The sequence below is a fragment of the Phymastichus coffea genome, unplaced genomic scaffold, assembly GCF_024137745.1.
Source record: "Phymastichus coffea isolate CEN01 unplaced genomic scaffold, Cenicafe_Pcof_1.1 PCOF00100, whole genome shotgun sequence".
Lineage (NCBI taxonomy): Eukaryota > Metazoa > Arthropoda > Insecta > Hymenoptera > Eulophidae > Phymastichus > Phymastichus coffea.
In genome coordinates, this window is record NW_026706911.1 from 130,441 (window position 1) to 147,060 (window position 16,620).

The 16,620-nt window shown below is 46.6% G+C and overlaps 1 protein-coding gene across 1 annotated transcript in view; it reads right to left on the reverse strand.

The window, feature by feature from the left end:
• Window positions 1-14,578, reverse strand: part of LOC131670118 (homeobox protein vnd-like) — a gene marked incomplete at both ends in the record, with an annotated part of 144,963 nt that extends 130,385 nt beyond the window's left edge. Inside the window, one exon of the mRNA XM_058945492.1 lies at window positions 13,877-14,578. Coding sequence (XP_058801475.1) covers window positions 13,877-14,578 — 702 coding nt within the window. The remainder of the gene's footprint in view (window positions 1-13,876) is intronic.
• Window positions 14,579-16,620: the final 2,042 nt, after the last annotated feature.

The window sequence follows — 16,620 nt, forward strand, 5'->3', positions numbered from 1 at the left end:
CCAATAAATTAACGTGTCGGCGACTGTTTGCTCGTCGCTCGTGAGATTATTATCGTCGCCGAAAGGGAAGACTGATATATAGCTTTTAACGTATATTCTCATGATTTGTTGACTGAAAACGAAATACTTAAGTCTATGCGTGAGAGAGTAAACAAAAAAGCTGAAAAAGGAGAGAAGAGAAGTGAAGTGAAAATTGATGTTGCAAGCGCTACGCAGGCAGAGGTAGCAAGCAAAGGAAAATCCATAAAAGCGACCGGACGCGTTTATGCTTTGGGTCTCCTCCGGCGGCGCGTGAATATATATCATCCGGGCTATTTTCGCATTTCCTTCCACGTGCACGCTCTCGCTTGCTTTGCCTCACGGGGATGACGAGCTGCTCGACCAATTGCTTGAAAACCCCCAAAAAGCTCTGCCCGATCCTTTTCGGGGTAAACGAAATTGGAAAATGCGCCGCTGAATTGTTGCCTCGCGTGCAGCTCATAAAGCAGCGGAATGTAAGCGGAATTTTAATTTAGAGAGAGAGAGCTCGCACTGCTACTGCTCTCGGCTTCGTGTCTTTGGCATAGTGAGATAGGTTTATTGGTTGCCGGCTTTTTTTTCGCTAAAATTAAGCTCAAACAAATCGTTCCCCGCCGAAGGAATGCGAATAATAGGGAAACTCACACTGAATGAATATCCAAGATTCAAAATAACTCCAATACAAATAGTCGCGTAACGGCGAGTTCGGTTGAATTTTATCGACTAAGAAGTGAAAATCGAATTTCGCAAGGCTCGCATCTGGCACAAAACAGAGCCGATCCCCGAAAAGCCAATCGGACAGAGAGGTTAAGAGCCAGAAATAGACGTGAGCGGGTGGGGACTCGGCTTCCTCTAATTTTCGAATCGAATATAAATCGAGTGATTTGCAAGTGTCCGGCTACCGCAGCCGTGCCAACAATATCTCCCATTACAAAGGAACCTCCAGCCATTCATTCGCCTGCGTCTACGTGGGCACAGAGAGATGAGAAGAGGTATAGAGGATCGTCTGCTAACGTTTCACTTTGGCTTCCTCTCTCTCTCTCTCTCTCTCTCTCTCTCTCTCTCTCTCTCTCTCTCTCTTCTTACCCTCCAGCTCTTCCAGAGAAAGCTGTCGGATAAAAAGGACTTGTTGCACTGCCCCTATAGCGATATCACTCGCTCTTGAGGATTGAGCATGGATTGGAAAAGTAAACTTCTTCCTGCTAGGCTGAATACAAATTATACTCACTGCGGCCCTCTCGACTTACTTGTCAAGTATATAATTGTGATTACAAATCACTGGTATGGCTATTATTTGCTGAAAAATTTACACGCTGTTTTAAAAGACACTGTACCGTAATAGCCTTAGTTCATCTTACAAAAAGTACATTTTTAATAAAAAAAACTGACGTCAAAAGGAGTCCGTGTGATTTATTTCACAAATTTTCATACACTCGAATACTTCGTCACGTGAACAATCGTATAATATATTCTAGATTTGATCGTTAAAGCGTAACATTTGAAATTTTCTGAGAAATTGGAACGTTATGAGCGAGTGGATGCGCGCATGTGAATGTAAAAAGAAGAGGAAACGAAACTTTATCGATGACACGAGCGTTAGTTACAGGATGAAAATTCGGAGATCAAAAGATTTAGGAAGATTGTAGCAAAAGATGGAGAGTTTAATTCTGTCCTCAAAGAAAAGAGAGAGAGAGACGGGGGGGTGGGGCGGTCATGTTTTTCAAGCGGATGAACTTCGCATACGTACACGCGCGCGCTTGCGAAAGAGAGCTTTGACAAAAACGAGAGAGACGTGATATTCAGGGAAGTAAAAAGATATGGTCCACGAAGCGCGCTTTTACAAAGGTTTCTCCTTTGCCGCTTTTATTCGTCATACGTGCGGGTGTCTCTCATTCGCTCTGTATGTCAAGAAAATATTTTTAAATAGAAATTCCGATTACTCGCGCCTCTATGCATGCGTTCAAAGGAAATCCGCAAAATATTTTTCTCTCCTATCCGAAATCCAATGTTCTTTCCTCATCGCTCGTTCTCGTGATTTGCCGCACAACAAACCTCGCGCACGAAACTGCAATATCGATCGTTCGAGGGCACACACGAGACGCGCCGCGAGCAAGAACGAAGGGCTCGCAATGAGAGTAACTTCTCGTTTCGTTTTTGCGTGGCGCATAATCCCACGGGGAATCGATCAGAGCCGATCGGTGTGCTTGAACGCGCGGCTCAAAAATAACTCGGATTGCGCGCGCCCGCGTGCGCGGCTGACTTCGCGATTGCGGGCTCGATGTACGCATCGTCGCGCTTTTCACGCCGGCTCGCTTCTTCCCTCGGGACGCAGCGCACAGCCGCCCGCGACCGCCGTTCGCTGCGCCTCTAAGATTAGGCTTAAAGGCACCGAGACATCGTGGCCAACTCCATTAACCGCGCGACGGCGAATTCCGGGAGATTGCGGCCTTCTTTTTTCCCTGCGCGGATGCGCTCGGGCCAGCGTGATTTACCGACGAGATTCGACGACTCATCGATGAACGGAAAAATCGACGTTCGATCTAGCTTCAGGCAAAGTCAACCGCCTGTCCATCAATGAATTGATTTTTCATTGAGCCCGAAAACGGCCTCGCTAATTTTAACAACAACGCTTGCACGGCTTATTTGAGCTGGCAAGCCGCAGCGCAGCACCAGCGAAAACATGGCATATCTCCAAATGAAGGAGAAAATCAGCTCTTTACGAGCGCAAATCAGCCGCGCATTTGCAATGCATACGCGCATGTAGGCGAAAGCATTGTCAGGAGGCCGCGTATAGGCATATAGGCGTAGGGTCCGGCTAGCAGCGGGTGGCCGAGCGGCTGCGTTAATGACAGGAAAGCGGCCCGGCGCCCAATGTGAACTTGACAGCTCGGCAGCCGCGCACCGCAGTGGCATCGCGTGGCTCGTATTGCCCCGACGACCGCAACTGTGGCCACCCGCGTATTATTATCAGCCGACACCGCCGCCACGTCGCCGACGACCTAGCCGTACCATTTTCACCTCGATAAAATCTCTCTTTCGGCCTGGCCGTTGCCGTGTCCTGGTCTTTCCGGCAAAAGCTGCGAGCTTTCTAATGGATTTGCGCTTGCTATTCGCCTCGTGACAATTGTAATTGAATGCGCCGATTCCTTGGCACACTCATTTTCATTACGTTTTCAGAAAGCAGCTTGCTGCTCCGTCTATAATCGATCCAGTGATATTTCATCTGGCTGCAATTAATACTGAATGTCCCATCAAGCGAGATGACGTAAATACATTCCACCTCATTTTTCGTACCAAGGCACGCTTTCTCTCTCTCTCTCTCTCTCTCTCTCTCTCTCTCTCTCTCTCTCTCTCTCTTTCTTTCTCTCGTTCTCTCTCCCCGTGCACTAGTCGCAAGTTCATTGCGCTCGCGCACGAGCACCACACGCATACTGGCTCCGCGAAAACCCATGTCAACGTCGTCGCTCAAGCCAGGGTCATTAATCATCTGATTGGTCGGTCAGACTCCTTGCCAGGACGCGAATAAATTGTCGCGAGCCGGGCGCGAGAAACGACGAAGCAGGGGAAGCCCGTCCTGATTAGCTCGGCTCGATTTGCAGTCGTACACGCGTATCAGCTGCTTGCAACAAGAGAACGGTCAAGTCTCGATACGCAGCGCACGCGCACCATCGGCGAGCCACGCGCCAAGTGTATACGGAGAACTCGCGTTTCGTTTGCTCCTCTCCTTCCACCAAGAGAGAACTTTCTTATTATTTCGAGCAGCGGCTCGAGGTGGCCTGGGCTTTAGCTTTAATTACTTAACGCCCGAGTGTCGTGCTTTCAATTTATTGTGTTGTTTTGCTTGTTTGCTTTTCTTTTAGCGCGAGGAAGAGGAGCAACGTACGTTTTTTTCCCCGCGATGCTTTAGCCGCTGGCCCGCGCGCGAGTTTTCCAACCTCCTTGGCTTATATTCTTTCACGTCCAAACGCGAAAAAATTTTCTTTGCTAAAATTGCCGAAGAGCTGCAGTTTTTCTGCCCCTGGCCATTCTTTCAATTTTGTTGGCCCACATTTTTTGCTATATTTACGCATAGCTCAGAGGAGAAAATTCTTTAATTGTGCCGAGAGCGCGCGAATCCGTCTTAATTAAAAACAACATTTCTATGTTCGTCTATATGCAGAATAGAAAGAAGATGTGAGCACGATTAAAACTCAAGAATTTTATTCTAGCTTCCAGTGAAAGCCTCGTCATTTTTCTGTTTTCTTTCTTAATAACGATAAAATACGCTTAATAATAGTGTACGCCAATAGACTAAAAAAAAAAATAAATAAACATTCCTGTCAATGCGTTTGAAATTTCAAGAAACGCATATCCATAAGAACAAATAAGGTATATACGAAAATCACTTTGTGCATATGAAGAACTGGATATACGAGCTCGAGCGGCAACTCAGTGTTCAAATTCATGAAAACCACGTTGTTTCTATACAGAAATAATTAGAAACTATGTCTTTGACGCCGTCATCGATAATAGAGCAGCATCTTTGTAAAGTTGAAACGATTCTAACTTAAGAAAATGAAGTCACGAAGAAGGGAAAAACAAGGGCAAGCGAAGCCACTCGCACTACGGCAGTCCTGCACAGAAGCAGCCGCTCCTTGACGGAACTCCTGGAATACCAAAGAAGAAGGCGAAGAAGAAGAACAGAGGTAGTTAGCAACTATTTGGATAGAAGCAGCAGTTTTGCTGCCACGAGAAAGGGACACGCCGCGAAATTCCATCGCGAAGTAAAGCCAATTTGCATCCAATAAACGCGGAGGGGCATTGAAAAACGAGCTGCTGCAGGAAAAAAAGCAAAGTAGAAGGAGGACGAACGTTAAGTAGTTTAAGCGATCGTCCGCTTCTAGTGCGCTAACGTAATTGAATGAGCCCATAAACGCTCCAGCGCCAGAGCAACCGACGACTGAGCGCAGCGAAAGTAGTTTGTCAGTCCATTATGAATATATTATGTCGCATCATGAACAGTCAGTCACGTCGATACACGTCTCTCACTTTTAGTTATGAGCTTTCAAATGCCTCTTTGCGAGAATGCAGAAAGATATGGGAAGAAGATGCTCGTGTGTGCAATCAAATTCAAAGTAGACCCTTTACGATCGGATCGCTTAACATTAACGGATAATATTCAATAACGTGTGACATCAATTTATGCGATAGATGAAAATTTCGGCAGCATAAAAGTGGCGCTTTAACAAAACTGACGCCGAAAGAAATGCAAGCTCGACTACGTCAGCGTATGTCACTTAGCGATCTCGGCTTTTTAACTATCACGCGTGTATCTGCACGTCGGTATATTCTGTGCCCCAATACGCACTGGTACGCCATTCCGCTAATATATCGCATACGGCAGTCGATCTTCGGAGAGCATTTCCAGGAAGATGAAGGTGACAGCACGAGACTGCGTGAAAATCACGGCGAAACGGCCGAAATATACGCTCACATACGGAATAAAGCCGTCAGACGGATCAGACACGTCTGCTGTGTGGCCTGTGCGAAAACTTATCTCTTTCGCTCGCGGCGCGTGAGCCTCAATACTTCTTTCTCTAATGAAAAATTGACAAACTTTATAACCACTCACGAATGCTGAAAGTCTTCCGCAAGTTCTTACTGTTAAGTTTGCTTACCTGAAACAAAAATTAAAAATAACTTTGGTCAAAAAAGTATCTCCATTTAGACGTGATTATATAATCATAAATTATCAAATGAACATCAATTTACTACACAAACTTTTCCATTGAATTAATAACTATCAATCATTAAATTCAAAATATCCGAAATAAATGGTATTCATGGAGTTACTTGAAACATATTCCACCATCGGAAGGTATAAAAAATGATAGAGCCTCTGAAAAGCAAACTCCCCTGCAATGACAAATGATACAAAATTGTAAAGCCATCAACTTTCCGTGCCGGCAAAATTATCAAATTATGCGCTCGATTATGATCGTCAGCATATTTTCCAAAAAAAGAAACAAGTCGATATTCTCATTGGCAACCCATGTACGCAAGTCGCGTTCAATCTTATCAGCTCTCTCCCTCTCTCTCTCTCTCTCTCTCTCTCTCTCTCTCTCTCTCTCTGCGTTTAGCAGAAGCAAAGTGACCGATAATGATTCGCCATGGCAAGAGTCACGTGCCAGAAGTATAAATCACCGAATTCACTGGGAGCGGCGCGCTTCTCGCCCCCTCGACTGCCTAATGCGCGTCTTTGACTCGGCGCGGACACCTCGTGCATGCGCGTATAATGATTTAGCGCTTTAATTTATCGGTAAAGGTCGGCGATTATATACAACCGAAAATTTGGCTTTAGTGACTAATCGACCAAGTGATCCATTATTCAGCTTGCCTTTTATAGTCGCAAGTCCGGCTTTGATTGGCGCCCCCGTTTTGCGTTATAAGCGTTCTTCACGTATCCAAGCCACGCCATCATTAGCGGGTTCTCCCTCTTTCTCTCTTCGCAACGAGCATATAATATATATACAGGGTGGGGGTGTGGTTTGCATAGCACTCGACTGTATGAAAAAAATGGAAGCGGAAGCTTTCGCTAATGGTCGCGTTTTGCGTGGCATGGAAGCGCCTCTGTACGATCAATGCTATAAGCAAGCGACGTCAGCGTGTGAAAAATGGTTTTCGAATGTGCACGCGTTATTCGATCTGATGGAGTCGAAACACATTCAATGAAACGTGTACAGCTGGCTAAGGCTAACAAATTATTGCTAGACTAAGCCCTACGCATACGTATGTTATTGTTGTTAACGTTTATTACTTTCTAGATCGACGAATGGCCCTCCGTAGTTAACGATCCTTGCATATATATATATATATATATGAAACTTAATGATATAAATAATAAAAATAACAATAATATGATTGCCATTGGATCATCATGTCAAATGCGGCTTAAAAGCTTACCGGCAATGCACCTGTGTGTGTCATCGCGTTTTTATCGACGTCAACAAGTCAAATTCTTTACCCCAATACTTACTGTCGATCGCGCACTCTTTTCGATTTCTCTTTTGCGTATTTTTTCGATATATTCCACGCGAATGATTTCCAATTACCGAATCGTGTCAAAAACAAAAAAAAATAAGAAAAGAAAAAGAGTCAAGCCTTTGATTACGGCGACGATTCAAACTTTGATGACAGAAAAACACTCTTGCGATTAATAACGCGAAATGACGATGGCACTATTCATTTTATATAACGCTGCGCGTTTGCTTTGCGAGCTTGAAAACTTGCCCATTTATTTGCGCGCGGAGTCGACGCCATGTTGGATTCTACGAAATTACATCCGTAGCTTTTTGAGGAAGATACGTCAAGGAATATGCGCGGGTCCTTACGCGACAGTTTTCCGCGGGATTACCAACGACAGCAAGTAGTGCGCAGCGCAATCCGCCAGCCCGTTATAACACTGCCTCCCGGCGGCTACGGCGGCTCTGCAACTTTCTTGCGAGCTACGTGTTTCGCAGCCGCGAATCTCATGAATACCGAGACTCAAGAGCGTTGCATACATATTTTGATTTTTCAATGAATAGCGAAGCAACTTGTTGTGTTTCATTAGCGAAGATATACCTATATCATTCGGCGCTCATTTGCCTTGAATAAAATCTTTGCTTCTTCTGGAATCTCAAATAGTCGTTTTGTTGTTTGATTTTAAAACAAAAACAGATAAACAGATTTCATGAGAATGCGAATTGGTTTGATCATTGCCGTTTTGTTAGCTGTTCTATTCAACGTTTACACACGTGTTTGCGCTCTAAAAACCTTGGATCAAAAACGATCTAAAACAAGCATTGGCAACCTCGCCTAAGAAACCTAAATCTAATCAATGTAAAATTTCGCAAACCTACCAGTGGCACATTACCACCCACGTTTCATTAAGCGTGAAACCTGTACGAATCAACGCGGAAGTGTATAGAAGGAAAGAAAGAGAGAAAAAGGTAAGAGAGTCGGTCGCTTGAGCGCGCCAACGAGACGGAAGAAAAAAAGAATCTCGGCGACGCCAACGAAATTCGATCGTCGACTCTGGCGCGCTCGCACTCATCGCATTCACTTTTATTTGCATTCTCTCTTTCTCACGCTGCAGCTACAACTTAGTCTCCCGGCGCCCGCGGCTCTCTCCCTCTACAATACTGCATTACCCACCGCCAGACGACTGCGACGACGCTCTTCTCCCCTTTTTTTCTTCTTCGTGCCTTGCGCTCTCTACCCCCCCCCCCCCCCCCTCCCCCGCTCCCGCCCGATTGTAGTCACGAGTGCACTCTTGTCGCGCAGACGAATTTCCAACTGCGTCAGTTCATTTTATAATGACGATTCGAGAGACGATTAATCAAGACAAGTAATTATTTTGCACGAGAGTTATAGACGCGGTTTTTCCTCATTTTTTTTTCATTCAAGGTAATACTCTCACAGCGAGTGTTCTATATACACGGATATAATGGATTAAAGGGACAAGCCGTCTACTCTGACTAACTCTTACTAATTGAATGTCATTTGATTCATTGACAACATAAAAAAATGTGTTGAAATAAAGCATTTAATTCTCCCAGAAAAGCAAATACAAAAAACGAACGTTATTCACTCTATACAAGACCAATGCGATAACGTGTTATTGAAAAGTACATTTGAAAGCGGAATAACGTAAATTAAAATGGAAAAAGAAAGATGTTAATATCCTGAAACGTTCATTCATACATGTATGGACGATAAATCAATATATATGAGGAATTATTTATTTAAACGTACTTATACTCGACTACAAAATGACAATATTGAAATAATATTAAATTCTTCAGTCAATACAAAAGTGTAGCATTAAAAATTTCGCCTGTTTTTGAGAAATATAAAATGATGACTTCGCTTCAAGTCAACGAATCGAACTTTCGAATCTCGAAAAAAAAATTAAGCCTTTCAGCAATTTTGATTCCATCTAACTATACGTAAGCGGATCCAATATCCCAAGCCAATTAAAACAAGCATCCCCCAAGTGCAGCAAAGCCGAGATGGGCAGGGTAACCTTACAAAGTCGCATAGCCAAAAAGTCAAAGCCTTTGAGACGATTTGGAATTGGCCTGGTCTATTTGTCCGAGTAATTACGTGGACGTCGCACCAGACTCGCGGCGCGTACTCCGTATCGCTTCACACTGGCTGTACAGGATCGCAAGCTCGTGCGCCTGAAGCCTCTGAAGCGATTTGAGTTGCGCACAGACTGAAAACATGTCGCCCAAAACCAAAGAGCCTTACACGTGCTTTCTCCGGAGATGAAGTGGCCTCCTTTTGTCTCTCTGCTGCGTTGTGTTTGGCCCGTGCGCGACCGTTTCCTCTAACTTTGCTCGAATCGCGGCTGAGAGGATTATCGCGTTTTGCATCTTCCTCGGCCTGCGAGATTTCATTTGCATTAATCGAGTTTTGTACGATTCCTCATCATAATTTCTCTTCAACAACCTGCCGAAGGGGCTTTGTTACTTTTACTCTTGAAATTTATAGTTTTTACACGACAAAGCGATCAATTGGCATTCAAGTAATGAGAGAGTATACGAACGTGCCTTGCGCGGTTAATTTTAATACGGCAAGATCCTCTATCGACTATTATAATTCTACTAGCAATCATTGTTTTTTGTACTTCAATGAAAGAAAATAAGTTCTGAAGGAGATGTCAAAAGACTTGACAGAAAGCCATCTCTGTGGTAACTAAAGTGGTTCATATGTAAAACAAAGCTTAACCGAAACCAGAAATACTTACAACTTAAATTGAATAGAATGCCTCGCTGACAAATGCGTTTGACAAAGGCAATTCAGTTATTTCCTAATCATCAGAGCAGAGCAGAGCGGAGCAAGAAAGCGCGAGAAGCCTTGCGGGTTGAAGCATGTGAGAGAGCAAGCAAGCGTCTGGATTCTGAGAACAATTCGTGACGCGACGATGTATCGCATCTAGTAGTAGCAGCGGATATATTCGAGGACGTCTGAGGAGAAAGAGCTGGCGCTATGTCTGCGTTTGCGCGCGCGCGCGCGTGTGCGTGTGTGTGTGCGTGCGTGCGCGAGCGCGCTTAAGGGTAGTAGGTGCACACGCGAGTGCAACTCTCCCGAGTATTACCGAGGGCGAGCAGAGGAGGGACTAATGCGGAGCCGACCCCACTAATTCCCACCGAAACACAGCCACGCGATCATCCCCAAACCAGTACAACGGCAGCAGCAACGTCTGACGTACTTCCCCTCTCTCCTTTACTTTCTCGTTTTCTCTTTCTCCTCTTCTACCCCCACTATTTTTCGTCCTTTTCGACGCTCTACCGTATATACCGCGCTAGTTCTTGCTTTATGAGACGGTCAAATGTCTCGTAAAATTTACGGGTTTTCAGCTGCGCCCAACTTTTTCCCGACAATGAATGACTATTTTACAGCACGCGCCAGGGAAAACTTTTCGGCGCAATTCACTTAGAACATTTCGGTGATGCGCCTGCTTCGTCCAAGTTCATCTCTAGTCCGTCCAAGTGGTACGAGTCGGATTCGGTCAGACATGCCTCAGGGAATCGAATTATCGAGGAAAAAAAGGAGGAAACTGGTTAACAACGCTTGCCTAAACTCGCTCGTATAGTGAAATCAAGGTAATGAGAGTGGGTTAGGTAATAATCAGTGCTAAGAATAGACAGAATAATAGAAGTAGCCGTTTGCTCGTTCTTCACGCGTTCACTCTCATATATACTCGCTATTAAATTACTGCTCTGCACCTATCGTTATCGTTTTTCCACGCGCAAAACTTTTTCTAAATTAAAAATTCTGAGCCACGCGCCGGCCGCGTATAGCTGTATCACCACGTTACCTTCTTTTTCTACCGTGTCGCTTTTCATTTTTTCCTTTTGCCTTTATACTTGCAGCCCACCATCGCCCTTCCCCGATCATTTTTTCCTCCGCTCGCGCGCTCCCACTGCCTGTGACAGTTCTAACTCTTTTTCCCCCTAACTGCAAATGAACTGTCTCTATACGTTTCCGTTTTCCTCATATTTCTTCATAATCTTTTTTTCGCTACTGTAGCTCTTTATTCATTACCGCAGTATTAAAAATTTGTGAAAAGCGCAAGTAAATTAAGATGGCATCGTGCTAGGTCATGTACCTTTGCTGGTGAGTGACTTTAAACGTCATCAGTCAATTTATAGCCAGATTTGTGCAGAAGAGTAATACCTTGAAAACGCAAATGAAATAACTAAATTACCAAGGGCTCTCTGATGGCCTTATACCATCATGTCATTCCCATTCCACACCCGTCACTTTTCTCCTCTCTTATTCGGGTCGCTGGCTGATACCGCACGCTGGCTGCGCGTGCAGCGTGTTCGTGTACCGGCGAAACGCTTACAAGTTGAGTGAGCGAGTGGCGTCAGTACCGCAATTCCACGAATTCTCCTAATTTATGTCCATTTTCATTTCGACGTTGCGCGTCTAAGTGACCATGGCTGCGCAAGTCTTATGAAAAATACTATCTGTTTCATTTTACTTTCTTCGGGAATGATTTGAATTCGCTCCGAAATTTCATTTGCAGTTCGGTGCGTACGAAAAGCGCACACAGCGACGAAACCCTTGAGAATTACATAATAAAAGGACTAAATTTTTCCAATGTCGTGATAAATGGAGCTTCAAATCACTAGTATTATTCATCGAAATGCATCGGAAATGTATCGAATCATTAACTCGTTGTAAATAACGCTTTGTAGATTCTTAGTTTAAATGACGAGAGTCATATGCGACTGTAATTATTAAAATAGATTCGTTAGAGCGGGTTTATTTTTATATCAATAATTCATGGCAGAAACCAGTCAATTGAAACTTAGTTTATTTGATCGCTTGATTGATATTACGGGTGTAGCTGCAATACTTTGAAATAGTTACGAGGCACCAATAAATTCATTTAGAAAATCAGTATTGAAGTTGGAGCCGACAGGGCGTGGGGATTCTATTTCTGCTTTCCGGGTGACATCAGAAAAAATCAGATGAAATACAACAGGCGATCCGCTCGCCTCTCCGAAATTGCACTTGAGGTAAGGTGAAACAACGACAGCAAAGTCGGCATCTACAGGGAGTACAGTTGTTTAGCAGATAAAACGATAATGCGCGTGGCCCATGAAGAAAAAGAGAAAGTTCGATGGAGAAGATTGCGATGGAAATGGGACAAGAGGGAGCGATTTTGAAGCAGGCGACTTTCCGGAAATGAAGGGTCGCGGCTGCTGCTGCTACTGCTGCTCCGGCGTTCACCTTCTGACAAGATATATGCTCGAAGCTCGTTGACTTATGCCCTCGGCTTGGAATTCTTTGTTTTTTTTTTGTCGCGCCCTCTCTCTCTCTTTCTCTCTTTCTAATCGCCAGATCATTGAAGAGAATATGCATGGGCGTGTGCGGTAACCTTTTTGCGCAAAGAGGGTGGAGATCGTCTGAGAAATGAAGGGGAGTCGAATGGTAATTAAATGTGGCACTTATCTAGCGCTCTTCATCAAAAAATAATCTATATGCTAATTTCCCTGAGAGAAGGAAGGAGGGGGGGGGGGCAACGTCAATTGTTTTATAGGAGCCTTGTCGCGTATGTTTTTAGAAGAAACACGCCTATTCGAACACTTGCAAAGGCTCTCGTCACGGGTAAAACGTTTCTATACATATCGCTTTGACAAATGTTTCTGTTGCTATCGCTACCAATATCTTTTACTGGCTTATCTGTTCGCGCATCCAAGTATTGATGTTAAAATGCAGTTCTCTCTTTTTTTTTTCATATTCGTCGCGCGATGCGTACGCGCGGCATTTCATGAATTTATACGAGCATTTATGTGTTTATCTGCATCGAAAACGGCAACATATACGTATACAGTGTATGTGTGCGTATGTAACCGTACGAGCATTCATGAAAGTTTTGGCAAAATGAAGAATTCAACGATTCGCGTTGAAAAAAAAATTCAATAAGAGTCGACACACGTCCCAACCAGATTATTTAATGAAGCGGTATTTGTAAATTTCAGCGTGGTTTATCTTTCCGTAAAAACAGTTTTGAGACCCGAACCTAACTAAACCGAAGCCGTAGGTAACTAAAAATGCGGATGGCTACTAAGCGTAAAAACAGCAAGAATAAATTCAGAATGAGTAATTTTGAGTAAACACAGCGACTAGACCTAGGGGTCAAGGCTAGAATAACCCTTCGTTGCTTAACTCGTGTATACGGATCGATGTACACGGTAATTAAATATCGCGCACTAATGAATATGCACAGAGCTGGCTGGCTGGCGAGAAAGCAAAAAAGCCGTACTGGCGATTAGCAGGTGACGACGACACGACGCACGATGCACACGAGGGGTAGCTTCACGGAGTCAAATACATTGCGGGTTTCGCGCTCCTTCCGTTTGCACGGTCACGCGCGCCCCCAAGTCATTCGTTACTCCGCCCGCAGCGATCTGCTTACGTAGCGCGCGCGCTAAGACGTTTTTCATTAGCGCTCGCTACGCCAAGATTACGGCTAGACAGCCCACCTTCCGTGCCTTGCCCTACGTTATGCTTCTCTCATCTTCTGTTGCGAATGGCAATCTATCTCGGAACACGCTTACTTTCGCGGAATAATGAAATATCATTCGATCGTGCGACATGCCCATTCGTCGAGAGTTCCTTTTTATAGCTTTATTCGCGCGAGCGAGTTCTTGTGCGAGCGGCTGACGCGTCCGTCACAAGCTAGCCGATCCGATAAGACTGAGACGAACGACAATGCGGGACGAAGTGTCGCCGAAAGCGGACGTTCGGTTCCGCGATGGAGCTGGCGCCGAATAGCGGGAGGGGGGAGGGAGTCGAATGAAAAAGAGCCTCTCACCATGGTGTCCTTGACGCGGTCGAGCGGCTGCAGCAGCACGGTGGCCGTGGTTGCGGCGGAGGCGGCGGCGAGCGCGGCGGTCGGGCGGTGATGATGAGCGTGTTGCTGCTGCTGGTGGTGGTGAGTGGAGCCGGTGGCGGCGGCGGCGGCGGCCGCGTAGGCAAGCTGCTGTTGGATCTGGTGGGTCTGCTGGTTGACGGCGGCGGCGGCGGCGGCGGCGGCGGCCGCGTTGCAGTTGCACACGGCGCAGCTGGCGCAGGCTATGGTGCAGGCGTGCTGCTGGTGGTGATGCTGGTGATGCTGATGAGCGGCGGTAGCTGGGTGCTGCTGCTGGTGGTGGTGGTGATGGTGCTGCTGCTGCTGCTGGTGAGCTTGGTGGTGGTGGTGTTGGTGGGCGAAGGCCGCAGCCGGAGGCACCGGCGCGCCCGCACCGCCGGCCGGCACGAACGAGTACGAGTGAAAATACGTGGTGGCGGCTGCCAGCAGAGCTGCCGCCGCGGCCGCAGTCGTGGTGGAGCTGGTGTGGTGCCTGCCGCCCGCGACGACGGCCGCCGACAACGAGGACAGAGGCGAGCCCGAGTGGCAGTCGCCCGCGACGCTGCTGCTACCCAGCGCCAGCAGCTTCACCTTTTCCGAGTGATGGAAGCGCACGCCGCCTCCGTACAGTGGCTCGCCCGACCACCACAGCTTGACCGCGGCGCGCGCACTCGCTTATACCAGAGAGAGAGAGAGAGAGAGAGAGAGAGAGAGAGAGAGAGAGAGAGAGAGAGAGAGAGAGAGAGAGAGAGAGAGAGAGGAAGAGGGAGAGAGAGCCCAAGACCAAGGACGCGCACCTGCCGCTTGCAGCTTCCTCGCACGCTCTCCCAGCCGACGACACTCGCTTGCTCGCTGGCTCGCTCAGTCTTGGACCTTCATTCGCGATCCCGCCACTCGCAGGTTCGCTGCCGCCTTCTCGCGCCCGCAGAGCCGGTTAATTGAAACGACGTAGGTCAACGGGTTGCTGCCGCTGCTGCATCGTGTGCTCACAGCTCGGCAGTGGGAGTCGACGCGTGCGGCTATATATAGACAAGCTAGCCTTCCTTGCTCGTTCGTTCTCTTTGACTACACGATGATTGTCACTCACTTTCGCTGATTGTGCTGGATATGCATTCGATATATGTACTTGTCTAGGAATCGTTCGCGTGCGTTCTGTATATTGATATAGAGAGTATATTTTCTTTCCGTTGTATAAGTGTCCTATTTATATAGCGATATACAAGTTTAGATTTGGAGTATATTGATGATTGCGATTGTATACGTTAACGACACGTGGGTAAATATGTATATGTAGAGGCGTGGATCACAAAAGGTTCTGTTAAGTCGATTGTATTCTCGCCTATGATTATGATTGTCGGGGTCTTCCGTAGTCTCTATTAGCCCTTATCGACAGACTCCTCTTTCTCTTATTTTCCTGTTACTCCTGTCGGCGACTCTTCCTTCGATACTTCGGCTCGACCCACTTCTACAACTAGACTTGATTGTCTTGACGCGTTTCTCTCGCCTCGGCGACGTGGATTGCTTTATAATCTATATAATTATTTTCTTATTTTTATGTATCCTACGACATCTGCCTGCTTGTCATCTCTCTCCCTGTTCGACGGCAACTTCATAGACTGTTCAGACACGTTTAATCGAGATCCTCTTGAGTGTTGCCGCTGGCCGTCTTAAAATCTAGGGACTGGACTTGTTTATACATCGATCGCAGCCGCCAAGCTTGTAAAAAGTGGGCAAAGGGAGAGATAGTGATTGGCAAGCTGGCTGTTTTGAGTGAGTAGAGAGTGAGCTAGAGAGATCGATCGAGTGCAAGGTAGATGGAGGACGAGTTGCGTCGGGCTCTCTCAGGTGTAGTGGTGCTTGCGTACTGCTGCTGGTGCGGTGCTAGTCCGTTTGGCTGCCTTGCGTCCAGGGTGTCTGCTAAGACGCGCGCACGCTCTCTCTCTCTCTCTCTTTCTCTCTCTCCCTCTCTTTCTCCCCGTCTCTTTCTCGCTTTGCTTATCCGGCCTCGGGACTGAAATCACTTGCGACTAGATTGTCCGTTCGTCGTTGCGGCACGAAGCACTCGGCGGTGGTTGGAAGGCGAATAGTGTGTGCGTGTGAGTGTAAGAGAGAGAGAGAGAGAGTGAGTTGGAGGAACAGATGCAGGTGACAGGACAGCGAGTAGCGAGAGTAAGAGATAAATGTGAGAGATGGCGTAGAACGAGAGACAGATAAGAGAGGATAGAGAGAAGGAAAGGGGGCGGTTGGTTGAATCGAGGAGGCGAGAAGAGCGGTGAATATTGAGAGGTGGAACGGCGCTGAGAAGAGCGTCCTACTCGATCGCCTAGCTTGACACAACTGGCGCGCGCGCCAAGCGTGAGCCAGCCGAACGACCAGCTCGCCTGCTGCTGCTACTACGCTGCTGCTGCCGCTGCCTGCCTGCCAGCTTACCCCCGCCAACGCCGCACGCACAACCGGCTGGGAGGCGGGACGAGTCTGCGCTCAATTGCTCTCTCTCTCTCTCGCTCTCTCTCTCGCTCTCTCTCTCTCTCTCTCGCTCGCTCTCTGTTATGCTTTATGCCAGAGGATGTGTACACTCACCGACTATAGTCAGATAGATGAATACAGAGAGAGGGTTGCTCCCTGTGCGCGACTGAAGCTTTTCGGCAGTGCGCTCCAGCCTTGCGCTTCGATTGCAAGCGTCCTTTCTCACCTTATTTCATTGCGAA